At 36.5% G+C, this 13,845-nt stretch overlaps 1 protein-coding gene across 7 annotated transcripts in view; it reads left to right on the forward strand.

Moving 5' to 3' along the window:
* The window catches only part of TBC1D12 (TBC1 domain family member 12), a 102,345-nt gene extending 91,021 nt beyond the window's left edge, over window positions 1–11,324 (forward strand). For 3 of the 7 annotated variants that reach the window (XM_087432301.1, XM_087432302.1, XM_087432300.1), the window contains 4 exons: window positions 4,199–4,327; window positions 4,593–4,702; window positions 7,682–7,940; window positions 8,774–10,706. In XM_087432301.1, coding sequence (XP_087288427.1) covers window positions 4,199–4,327; window positions 4,593–4,702; window positions 7,682–7,940; window positions 8,774–8,842 — 567 coding nt within the window. In that variant the 3' untranslated portion in view covers window positions 8,843–10,706. The other 4 variants (XM_087432303.1, XM_087432297.1, XM_087432298.1 and 1 more) reach the window with 4 other exon arrangements.
* The last annotated feature ends 2,521 nt before the right edge of the window (window positions 11,325–13,845 follow it).

The raw sequence follows: 13,845 nt of genomic DNA on the forward strand, positions 1-13,845 counted from the left end.
AGGAAATGGTTATGGCTTACTTCTGAGTAGAGTAAACCTCTTGAGTCTTGAGTGTCATCTGTTGGGAGGTCCTCTGATACAACCTTTCTCCTTTGAAGCAAGGAGGTAAGTAGCTATTATTTTGCCTGGATTATATCTACTAGCATGTATAGTGAACAGGGCCTGCACTGTGGTGGGACTCTAAGGTGGGCATACCATAAAAGCGGAAGTGAGAAGACTAAATTTCCCGCTAACTCAGGAGAAGTCAGAAACTGTAGACCAAGACACAGATTCAACCATAGAACTTTGTAAGCTTTGTAACTTTCCCACATTTATTTTTCATTATAGCTCTCTGTCTCTTTATAGTGATTATCAATAAAACCCCTAAAATAAGAAAGATATGTGTGCATGTCCGCAAGGATAATAAAGAATGGGGAATCTGAGTAAATGACCTCCTCCCATGTCCTAGCCAGACACAGGGGAAGAGAAAAAGACTTCAAGTGACAGGAAGTGGGTGGGTTACACAGGTGCTTCAACTAGTAAAAGTTTTATTTCTTAAGCTGGGTGGTCTATACATAGGTGTTTTTTTTTATTGTTTCTCAAATTTTTACTTTGAACAACTTCAAACAGAAAAGTTGCAGTAGCTCTGCCCTCTCTGCCTCCAGGATCCAATCAGAGTCATGTGTGGCATTTAGTTGTCATATCTCTAATCTAGAACAGTTCCTTAGCCTTTTCTGTCATGACAGCGACACTTTTTTGAAGAGTCAAGCCTGATTGTTTTCACAATGACCCCTTTTTTTTGTGTGTGTGTGTGTGTGTGTGAGGAGGACCAGCCCTGAGCTAACATCCAATGCCAATCCTCCTCTTTTTTGCTGAGGAAGACTGGCCCTGGGCTAACATCCATGCCCATCTTCCTCCACCTTATATGGGACGCCGCCACAGCATGGCTTAACAAGTGGTGCGTCGGTGCGCACCCGGGATCCGAACCGGCGAACCCTGGGCCGCCGCAGCGGAACGTGCGCACTTAACCGCTTGCGCCACCGGGCTGGCCCCCACAATGACCCTTTTTTGATACTTTTTGCACTATTTTTCTGATCATTTCTTCATGATTAGATTTAGGTTATACATTTTTTTTTTTTTTACAGAAATACTACATAAATGATATACCTGTTTCAGTGCATCACACCATGAGTTGATAAATACAGAATATTCAGAAAAACTGGACTCTGATATTGTAGAAATAACTTTTATTTTCATATATACAAAAGAGTGATATATGATAAATCTGAATGAGCTTTAAATAGCTCTATGAATATGCATAAAATAAAAATTCTAAGATAGCACTGTCGTATAATTGGCAGCAGTTTTTCTTTTTTAGTGGTGGGTAAAATAATGTTTCTTATAATAAACAGCATCTTAGAGTCAATTAAATATATTTTTAATCCCTTCTATTTGCTACCCTTCTATTACAGATGGTTAATAATTTGCCCTTTGTATCCATTTAGCAAATATTATGGTACTGAGAATAGAACTGTGAACAAACAGACATAGTCTTGTCTCTGTATTAGTTTCCTATTGTTGCTGAAATAAATTACCACAAACTTAGTGGCTTTGAACAACACAAATTCACTGACAGCTCTGGAGGTCAGAAGTCCGAAATAGATTTCACTGGGCTCAAGTCAAGGTGTTGGCAGAGCTGTGGTCCTTCTGGAGGCTCTAAGGGAGAAGCCATTTCCATGCCTTTTCCAGCTTCTAGAGGCTGCCTGCATTCCTTGGCTCTTGATCCCCTACCTCCATCTTCAGAGCCAATTGTGTAGCATCCTCAAATCTCTCTCGGACTCTCATGCCTCCCTCTTTCACTTACAAGGACCCATGATGATTACATTGGGCCCACCTACATAATTCAGGATACTCTTCCCAGCGCAAGATCCTTAATTTAATAATACCTGTAAAGTTCCTTTTGCCATGTATGGTAACATTGTCACAGGTTCCAGGGATTAGGACATGGATATCTTTGTGGGCAAATTATTCTGCCTACCACAGCCTTTGTCCTCATGGAATTTATATTCTAGAAAAGCAAATAGGCAATTACTGTAGAGTCTGCAAAGAGTACTCAGAAGAATCCAGAGAAGTAGGAGGAGAACAAAGAAATATTGGATCACAGAAGCTAAGGGAATTCTGCTAAGAGGGTAGGGTTTTACAATAAATATCTTTGGTCATCCTGGCAAGAGAATTTTCAAGATAGTATAGTAATGTAACCGCAGGCCCTCCAGGACCAGTTCAACTGACCCTATCTTATCAACAGAGTAATTAAGAGTGGTTTTTCAGGGGCTAGCCTCGTGGCCCAAGCGGTTAAGTGCGAACGCTCCACTGCGTCGGCCCGGGGTTCGCAGGTTTGGATCCTGGGCGTGCACTGACGCACTGCTTGGCAGGCCATGCTGTGGCGGCATCCCATATAAAGTGGAGGAAGATGGGCACGGATGTTAGCCCAGGGCCGTCTTCCTCAGCAAAAAAAAAAGAGGATTGGCAGATGTTAGCACAGGGCTGATCTCCTCACAAAAAAAAAAAAGAGTGGTTTTTCAGGAACTGAAACCCCTTGTCCAGTTCCGGCTGGGTGAGACCACCAGCCCATCAACTGGGCCTGTGCAAATGCTCTACAAGTGTCCTTTTTGATGTCAAAGAGCTAAAAACTCCACCCTGAGATCACGGTAACGCCCCCATTTTGTGAACATGCCTCCTGTGAAGAGGCATGAAGCTTGACTACGCTTGCTCAGATCATCAGTTACCTCACTTCTCCTTGCTTCCAATCAACTATCTCCACACTTCATACTGCCCTGCCCATCATCCTATAAATTGTGCCCCAAGCCCTGGATCGGGGAGACAGATCTGAGAGCGTATGTTTCCTGTCTCCTTCAGATCAGTCTCGCAAAATAAGCTACATTTCTTCTCCCAAAAGCTGATGCCGTAATGATTGGCTTTTTTGTGCACATCGGGTAGAAGAACCCCATTGTGTGGTAACAATAATGGAGTGGGAATTCAGATTAAAGTGTGCTAAAGAGTTTAAACGGAGCTGAGAAAGTAGAAATAGTGATTGTAGGCAACCTTTTCTTTTTTTTTTTTTTTTTTAAAGATTTTATTTATTTTATTTTTTCCCCCCAAAGCCCCAGTGGATAGTTGTATGTCGTAGCTGCACATCCTTCTAGTTGCTGTATGCGGGACTCGGCCTCAGGATGAACGGAGAAGTGGTGCCTCGATGCACACCCGGGATCCGAACCCGGGCCACCAGCATCGCAGCGCGCGCACTCAACCACCAAGCCACAGGGCCGGCCCAGGCAACCTTTTCAAAACATTTAGCTGGGAAGAAGAGACAGGGGTATCATTGCAAATATTCTTAGTGTTTTCTGTGTGTAAGTCTATTATACAAAACTCTACCAGAAGTTCTTGATAAATCTTTTTTTAATGAAGAATGAATATTTTTTACAATAGTTCTATATTATTTGCTCAAAAATGTACAATAGCTACCCATAACTCACAAGCAAGCATCTATTTGGCTTAGCCTTTTACTCAAGACGTTTCACAATTCGTAAATACATCCTACTTTTCCTAATTTCTCCCATTATTCCCATTATAAATCTTGTGCTCCGACTGGGCTGGTCCTGTATGTGTTTGCTCCTACATCTTTTCCATCTTGGGATGGTTTTTCCTTATTTCCTCCTCTTTTCCAGGAATCCAGCCTCACTATCTCAACCCCCCACAACCTCTTCTTTTTTGGAATTTCAGCAGCACTTCTCATAGATCTCTTTTATTCTTAGTTCCTCACTTTCTACCTCAGACAGATGTGTTATAAGAATGAAGACAGTCACCTGATTTTCATTAAACTTTGTGATTCTATACTCTGAAAGATTTCAGATTGAAAGAAAATGAAAACTAGGTAGTTACACTGAGAATAGGCTTTTGTAGCAAGTAAAAGCTGATACTTTTCTTTTTTCCAAAATTTTCCCTAATACTTTTTAAACCACACCACATGAACAAAAAATATAAAATTAGGGAGAACTCATAATTATTAGTGGGTTCTCTGTATTTACCTTTGTTGGGAAATAAAAAGAAATCTTGGTTAATTCTAGTTTGTAATATCACTGTAATTTTTCAGGAATACAATAAAATAAACTATAGAATATTACTGTAAGCACATTTTGATTAATTTCTTTTCCCTTTGAAGGTACAAGGGATGTCCTTCATAGCAGCAGTTCTCATTCTCAATTTGGAAGAGGCAGATGCCTTCATTGCATTTGCAAATCTCCTGAATAAGCCATGCCAGTTGGCCTTTTTTCGTGTGGATCACAGCATGGTATGGACGTTTGGAATGAATTGTGTTTTCCTTTGACTGTCAGTTTCTGTAGTTTTAATGCCCTGTTAGAGTGAACAACAATAATTAGAAGACTAAGATAATCTGATCTAAAATAAACTTTTCATTGAATTACAGTTTTATGAATGCTTGATGAAAAGACTCAGAAAGATGTGTGAAGCAAGATTTTCTGTTAATTTACGATTAAGGATTTAATTTCTATATTTCTAGAGTATACTCTTTAATTTATTGATATTTCTATCTTTAGATGTTGAAATATTTTGCAACATTTGAAGTATTTTTTGAAGAAAATCTCTCCAAACTATTTCTTCATTTCAAATCTTATAGTCTTACACCAGACATATACTTGATAGACTGGTAAGTCATAACATACATAAAATATAATAATTAAAAGGAAACAAATGATAACTTTCCATGTGTTTTAGGAACTAGAGTAAACCTCATGCACAGGATCATACATATAAAAAACTCTTCCCTTACAAATGGAAACTCTCATTTTTGTCGGGAGGCATTTGATTGAGTGTGGACTCTAGGTTGAAATCAGAATCCCTCAGTTTGTATTTTAGTTTCTTATCTATAAAATGGGAATAATAATTCCTATATCTTGAGTTGTAGTAGTGGAGGTGTTTTACATGGATTATCTCATTCAATGCCTGGTACATACTAAGCTCTCAGAAAGAGTTAGTTGGTATTCCTTTATTATTCTTAACACACAAGAGCCTATGATAGTTATGATAGGATTTCTTTACTGAGGGCTTTGTTTTTTCCAAGGCTTTATCCAGCTTTCTGACAAGAGGAATGATGCCTTATTTAGGTGCAAATGTCTTTTTTCAACTTTCCAATTCCAGCTCTTCTGTTTTAACTTGGAGGGTTTGCCTAGGGCTCTGTGAGCAGCAGCCAGTTGATTATAGAATGGAGAGTGAATTTTGCCAGAGATGGAGAATTCTTCTTCCGCTAGGTTGTTAAGAGTACATATGAAATGTTTAAACCTTAAATCCTAATCATTCAAAATCAGTGGGTTTAATATAAATATTGTTTTAATATAGAAAAATAAATAATTAATGGCATTGATCAAATGTGATATCTTCCCAGTTGTTTGGGGCTCTTTTATTTGGGCTTTTTAAAAAACTGAGTTATTTTTCAATGTGTTCTCTTCCATTCTCACTAGGAACATTAGAGTTCCTCTGGGAAGGACCCAAGATAAAGGGGAGAAGAAGGGTTTTATATCATGGGACCCAGAGGACCAAAATCAAATACTAAATCTGTAAAGAAGGGGGAAAGAAAATCCTCAGTTGTCAGTCTTGAGGAGTGTGAACGTGAGGCAAAGCAGGATCACAACTGATATAGGGAGCAGGATGGAACTAATAATGAGTGAGTACTGTATACTAGAAACTGCCTAGGCACTGCTGGTACCCTTTCTGATGTTTTAATTTTTAATTTTTTTTAATTGAGGTAACATAACATTGGTTTATCCCTTTCTCATTTTGAACAGCGAATCAGTATTCTCTGTACTACCAAGAGTATGCTTCTTGTTGTGCAATTAAATATGTGTTTATAATTTAAGAAGTAGACATGGATTTTTGTTTCACTGCTTCTGTTGAACTTATTAGCTTATTACATACATATCCCAGAATCAGTTGTGCAGTAAAAAAGAGGAATAAATAACTGGCAGTGCTAAAGGGTTTTTTTTTTTTTTGGCGGGAGAGCCTTTGTTACCACCCAAAAGCGGGGTTCAGCTGCTCGCCGCAAGACATGCCAATAGTCAAGAGGCAAGGTAGTAGGAGAGAAAGGACTTTTTTATTACAGCTTGCTAGCGAGAGGGAAGATGGCTGACTAATGTCCAAAAAAAACCATCTTAAGGGGGCAGAAATATTTTTTTATTTTTTTTGTTTATTGCAGTAACATTGTTTTATAACATTGTATAAATTTCAGGTGTACATCATTATACTTGTGTTTCTGCATGGATTACATCATGTTCTTATGTTCACCACCCAAATACCAATTACAATCCATCACCACACACGTGCCTAATTATCCCTTTTGCCCTCCCCCCACTTCCCCTTTGGTAACCACCAATTCAATCTCTGTCTCTATGTGTTTGTTTATTGTTGTTATTATAGGGGGCAGAAGATCTTACAGCAGTTATGTAGGCCTGTGGGTTACAGGGGAGGGGGTTAAGATTGTTGACCCTCTGGTGTTACAGACTGGGAGTTGCCACACCAGATCTTTCAGTTTTCATTGATGATGGCTATCAGCATAGACTCTCTGTTCGGGGGTCATCACATTCCTAAGGAACTCAAAAGAACAGTTATCATCTTATAGCAGCTGGGAGGTATATGCACAAGCAGGGGCGTAAAATCTACAGAGCAGTTAGATCTCCTGGAGGGTATATATCTGGCTGGCTTAGTTAGTCAGAGGTCATTCAAAGTTACAGTAGGGTTTCTTTTCTACAATGTGGCTTCCCTCATGTCAGCCTTGTGCTGAGCCAGTGTTACCTTTAGTTCCCTTCCTCAAGTTTCATCCGTACTAACTCAGGTAAACACAGTCTGTATAAAAAAATGTGCCAAGGCAACTTCAAGAGAAGTTCTCTAGCACCTACTCTCCCTAAATGCCCCTCTGAAGCACCACCGTATAAGGAATTACATGATCAGACATTGTCAGAAAGGATGGGAAAAACCATTTTGGTGATTTTGTTGGAGGGTATACATGCTCCAAAAGAAGCAGTAAGTAAAGTCTGGTGAAGGGAAAAGAAAAACCAGTGGATGTTTGTGGAAAGAGAAGAGAAAAGAGAGAAGTCAGACTTTCTGGTTTGTATTTAGGTTACTAAAAGATGATACTTGGGTTCCTCATACAATAATAATAAGTAACTTTTATTGAGAATGTCATGTGCCAGGCACTGTTCTAAACCTTTTACATTTATTAACTCCTTTAATTTTTAGAACAATCCTGAGAGTTAGGTAGTATTATTATCTTTTGTTTACTAATGAGGAAGTGAGGCATAGCAAGGATAAATATCTTGCTCGAGGTAACACAACTAATAAGTTGCAAATCTAAGATTCAAACTCAGGTATTCTGATTTCACAGACCATACCTTGAACCAAAGGCTATTCTGCCACTCTAGTTTGTAGAGGCCGTATCTCTACGTAAGGTTGTAAATTCACATAATTTTGTTATTACTTAATTTCCCATTACTCAAGTTCTTTGAGAGAAGGAGCCGTATTTTATTTGCCTTTTTATCCCTAATTAAGTACTGTTCTTTTTATATAGAGATGCTTAATGAGTGAATGCATAAACGAATGAAAAATTTCAATGACTATTTTCCCCCCCTAATTTTAGGATCTTCACACTATATAGCAAATCACTACCCCTTGATCTCGCCTGTCGAGTCTGGGATGTATTTTGCAGAGATGGGGAGGAATTTTTATTTAGGACTGGATTAGGAATCCTCCGATTATATGAAGATATTCTCCTACAGATGGATTTTATTCATATAGCACAGTTTCTAACTAAATTGCCAGAAGATATCACATCAGAAAAGCTGTTCAGCTGTATTGCAGCCATTCAGATGCAGAATAGCACCAAAAAATGGACTCAGGTAGAGTGACATTTTTCTACCTCTAATAGATGTGTTGAAACAATCAGTTGACTTCTTGTAAAAAAGTTATGTACTCCTCAAATGTTAATGCTTAAATTAAAAAAATATATTTAAAAAATAATTTTTGACTTTGAAAAAAAAACCAGATTTCTCCTCTTTCACTTGTCTAAATCAATAGCTTTATTTTTATGTAAGTTTAGTGGTATTTTATGAGCTTGGTGCAGTACAACCTACAATAGTCATGTATTTGCCAGATCAATTATATAATTACTTTGGTCTTTCAAATAGACAACAGTTGTATTAAACACCTGCTGTGTACTGAAGGTTTGCAATAGAAAGAATATAATGTATGATATTGGCTTTTTAGATGCTTAGTCTTGTTAGGGAAGCAAACAAAAACTTCCAATTCCAAGTTCCAATTTCCAAGGAACTTCCAAACTTCCTTCCAGGAAACAAACTGCCATATTGGCAGTCTAAAGTTAAGTAACATATAGATAGCATGATCACTTGCTCCATGAATAATAGACATTAGGCATTAAAAGCTCACAGTTGTATTGCTTATGAAAATGAAAATGTAAGAATACTAGTCCAGAAAATGTTCTGTTACCACGTAGTAGTTTCAGAATATTTGGCAAGTGATGAAAACTGGAATCTAATTATATACCATAAAGTTGGGTTGGAAACAAACAAGAGGATTTGAGAATGGCAGTGTTTCAGGGGACAGAGTTAAATACACTAAAGCTTTTTCATATTAATAAACTATAGTTATTTAAATCTTTTTAATCTGTGTAGTAATTTTTTGAGGATTAATCTTTATTGTATATAATTTCCAGGTCTTTGCATCTGTAATGAAGGATATTAAAGAAGGAGACAAGAATAATAGTCCTGCTCTGAAAAGCTAATCTTCAAAATTAACAGACTAATTGAAAGATAAAAAATGTTTTTTTGATATAAGTTTTTTGTTTCCTATGTAAAAAGCATGGAAGAAAATGTTGGAGAAATCTGAAAGAATCAAGACACGGAAAATTGCTGATTTTGAATTCCATGGCTGAAGTAAATGAAATGAATAACCTATTGTGACAGTATTAATAAAAAAGTATTTTGTAGGGAGAGCCATTTTGCAAAGGAAAAAGTTTAAATGGCTAGTTCATACTCCATAATTTGGAGTGAACAAGTTTAATGCAATAAATTTTTTAACAACTTTGGAGATACTTCAAATTTTTACATCATCTTTTCTTTTTTAACAGTTAACATAAAGGCACTTTGGAGGTCAGAGCACGATTGTTAGTATACTACTTTAACTTCCAAAATACTATTTGAAATAAACACCTTAGTAAATACAGATATTATCTCCAGTTCCAGCCTTTTGAAGATATTACAGACCAAGAATAAGCAACTTGGATTGTAAATTATTTAAGTCACTGAAGTTGTTTATCTTCATTGACAAACTGGAGCAAGTTTGGGTTATCTGGGAACTGGAAGTATTGGTGGAAGATGGTTTAGCGTTTGTTTAGGTGTTTTTCTACAGTATCATGTCTATTTGTTTTTGGAGAGAAATTGTTTCTTTTCCTTAAGGAATTCCTATCACTCAAAGAAATTTAGCCTTTCTGTTTCTAGTCTAATAAATTGTTCATCTAGTAATTTAAGAAAGTCTAATTGGTAGAAGGAAAGTTCTTTGCACTTTAGTGGACTGACGACTTGATTTTGGGAGTAAGTCCATAAATATAAATGAGGTTTTTCACTGATAAGAGTAAAAAGTAATGAATTCTAAGAGTTCTTAAATAGCATGCTACTTGGCAAGACTTTAAATTTTTTAGTTAAAGTTCCTTCACTGTTTGTAGAAACAAAATTTAATTCCAGTTTGAAATTTGAAATCTTAATATGTAGCCAAGTCCATGACTTGTAAAAAACACTGTGTATAATTTTCTAATCAATGGAAGTAAGAGTAAAAGAAAAAGGTAAAATTAACTTTTTTCTAATGAGTCTAACTTTGATGATATAGTTTATAAAGTAATTATTAATTATTGGTAAATTGACATTAAATTTATTGTAATATGTTTAATTCTTGAACCTAAAATAAATCACTTGAGTATTATGAGTGATATCTGTATAACATGCTATTTGGTTAGTAATTAGATTTATAGTGTGCTTTTATGTTGCAGTTTGGTTTGAAACAACACTTAAGCACACTATTTGTGTTAGTGGTATATAGTCTTCAAACTAACGAGCCTGAGAACCTTGTTAGTGTAGTGATTGCCTCTTTAGGAGTATGGGACCAGATGGTACCCATATATTTTTACCCCATGGGTCATTCTAGCCTAGGGACCACTAGTGGAACCCTCAGAAGTCAACTCCTGTCATAGGAGCTTGCTTAGTGGAAACTAGTAGTGTAATAAAATATTGAAGGAGTGCCCAGGGTCTCAGTCGGTTTTAGGATGACATTTTAACTTTGGTAACTACTTCCTTGTTATTGGTGTCCCTGATAGAGGGAATGTAACCCCTGGCAGTGATCTCATTGAAGTTATACTACTGGCCTAAATTTAATCTTTCTTTTGTGTATTTGTTTCCTGAGTTGAACCTAAGTTACTGTACTTCTTTTTCTCACTTTTATTATTGTACAGTTTCTTTATCTTTCAAGTATAAATGTGTATATAAAATATAAATACAAGGAATTCACTAAAAACCACTACCAACAATTTCTGTGTAAATAAAACTTGTAAACAGAGTAATTACGTGAAACGAGTCTTCATTACTTTGGGGATATCCGGTTTATTTAACCACATTTGGAGAAAAAAAGGAATAAACTTTTTTTTGCCAAATTTCTCTTGCAAGGGATGCGCTAGTCCTTCAGCCTCTTGAGACTAACAATACTGGCTGCTAAAATATTGTACTGTATCTTCCCTTGAACCTCCTATACAGGCAATATGGGGTTATTCACATGGTCAGTGTATGACAGTTTATTTGGTCAATTAAAAAATAACTTTTCCTAAAATCCTCAAGATAATGTGAAACTTAATATGGTGTTTCATTTGTTTGTCTACTTAATTACTATATATATTTCTCATTTCATTGTCCTTTTATTTATTTATTTTTTTTTGTGGGGGAAGATCAGCCCTGTGCTAACATCTGCCAATCCTCCTCTTTTTTTGCTGAGGAAGACTGGCCCTGGGCTAACATCCGTGCCTCATCTTCCTCCACTTTATATGGGATGCCACCACAGCATGGCTTGCCAAGCCATGCATCGGTGTGCATCCGGGATCTGAACTGGTGAACCCGGGGCCGCCGCAGCAGAACGCACGCACTTAACCGCTTGTGCCACTGGGCTGGCACCATCATTGTCCTTTTAGCCCAGGTCTATGTTGTATTATTTAAATGCTACTAGAAGACTCCAGTAACTAGCATAGTTTTCTAAAGTCATAGACTATAGTTATAGTTTTTGCTATGACTATGCATTTTTCATTTCTTTTACATTGATGACCTTCATATAATGTTATTGGTTTGTGTAAATTTGTTTGACTTACAAAAGTTAGGTAGCATTTGCAAAAAGGCATTGAGATTTTCAAAGCCTTTGACTTTAGGATAACAGTTTTCATTGTAGCTTAGGAAGTAATGCTATTTTTATCTAGAACAATCAACTTTTTAGAGTCTACACTGTTGGTATAATTCTAAAGCTTATAATCATGGAATAATTTACTTTACAATGCCATGTGGTTTATTTTCATTTTTCATTTCCTATTTTTGTTTGGATAAGAAAATTATTGTGTATTCCATGAGTATATTCAGACAGCAGAGATTAGTATAAAAGAGGCAAAAAAACGTGAGAGGTAGCATTGGAAACTCAGATTTTAATTTGCCTTGACTAGTTGACATATATAGAGTCCGAAAACAAAGCCTTACCTCTGGGAGAAAAAGTGATTTTTGTATTGAATTCATATTATTTTGATATTGCCAAAGTAGTGTCCAAAATATGAATTCCCAAATGTAGTAAAACTTCATTAATTAGAACGTCACTGCTTCATAACATGTAAAAACGAAAATTAAATGGAAGTTTTAAAAAATATTTCAGGAAAACTAGCCACTTCAAAGAGAGAAGAAAGCCTTGTCCTTTAAAAATATTGTTTGCTTACTAACACTGTTATTGCAACAGAAGTGAGCTACTTGGTACTTTGAATGCAGGAACATTTGTTAAGCTCTGATTATAAACCAAGCACTGCCTCTTAACATTCTGATTGGCTACCTAAAGTTACAAGACTTGGGAAGTTAGCAAAATTGCATTTCTTTCCAAACATTCTACCATTCATACTGATCTTCCCCTCAGTTCCAATTAATGAGGTTTTACTATGTGCATTTCATTCTGTGGGTTGGATTTATTTTCTAATAAACACCAGGAGGAAATTTGACTTTTAAAAAATTGCATTGCAAAAGTGCTTAATCTGTTGAATATTTAAGTAAACAGTACATTCATGATTTTATTTAAGGTAAAATGACTTTTGTACTATTGCAGTGTATTTGGAAAATTATTTTTGTAATAAAAATGTAGATGATGAACTAGACTGGAAGGAGTATATAAAATTGACAACAATGGGATATATATGTTCTCATTTTTCATCTTCAGGCATAACACTATACACAATGGTATTATAAAAGCAGAAAGTGAAGTTTCAAATTTTCCTGGTCTAGGCAATATTGATAATCAGTATTGTAAGTAGATGATGTATTTTGATTATCACATACATCCCAAGGCTTTTAATTTTAGCATCTATATTCTTAAGAAACTTTGAAAGGGAAGTATTAACTTGATTAAAACTTGTAGATTGTAAAAGGCTTTGAATGCCTGTGTTCAGACTTCAAAGTGAGAAGATAAATTGGAAAGTGCTTGAATGATCGGGTTTGTTCTATTCTTTAATTATATACCAAGTGATTTTTAAATAAATTGTGCTGCAATAAGGTAATTTCTCCTAGCTTGTTGTAATATTTCTTCTGATTTGATTTTTAAAGCCACTTATGTGAACCCTTGAAAAAGTAATTCTCATCAAACTTTTAATTAGACTATGTTTTATGATCTTTTAAAGCTTTTATTTATTTATTTTTCCCCCAAAGCCCCAGTAGATAGTTGTGTGTCATAGCTGCACATCCTTCTAGTTGCTGTATGTGGGACGCGGCCTCAGCATGGCTGGAGAAGCTGCGCGTCGGTGCGATCCCGGGATCCGAACCCCGGGCCGCCAGCAGCGGAGCACGCGCACTTAACCGCTAAGCCACGGGGCCAGCCCTATGATCTTTTAAAAGTATAAATCAAATCCTATCGTTTCCTTGCTCAAGACCCTCTACTGGCATTCCTCATAATAAAAATCCAAACTCTCTACCCTGCTCTACGAGGTCCTGTTTGTTCTGGTCTCTGCCTATCTCTACAATTGCAACCACTCAACCTCGTTAAGGTCATTTCTCAATCTGCCAACCTCCTATCTACCTAAGGGCTTTTACTCTTGCTGTTCCCTCTGAAATGTTCTTTGCCTGGGTCTTTGTATGGCTTATGTTATCTCTTCATTCAGGTCCCTGCTTAATGTCACTTCTCAGAGTCAGACTTTTCTCTAAATTTCCATCCTCTGTCATTCTCAGGACCTTACTCTGCTTCATATTTGTTTATCGTACCTATTACTTATCACTAGCTGACATTGTTTTATATAGTTGTTTGTCTGTTGTTTCCACTACAGTGTAAACTCTGAGGTCAGAAACATTGTCTGTCTTTTTCCCACTGATTGCTAGTGCCCAAAATAGTGCTTGGCACTACCTATGATAGATATGGATGAATAGATTGTTTTTATTTGGGGCCATTACTCAGTGGACTTACCTTTCATTTAAAATATTTCTATTAGAGAGATTAGGCAATTAGCTGGAAACTCAACTA

The sequence above is a fragment of the Ceratotherium simum genome, chromosome 6, assembly GCF_057802395.1.
Source record: "Ceratotherium simum simum isolate JZ-2026a chromosome 6, ASM5780239v1, whole genome shotgun sequence".
NCBI lineage: Eukaryota > Metazoa > Chordata > Mammalia > Perissodactyla > Rhinocerotidae > Ceratotherium > Ceratotherium simum.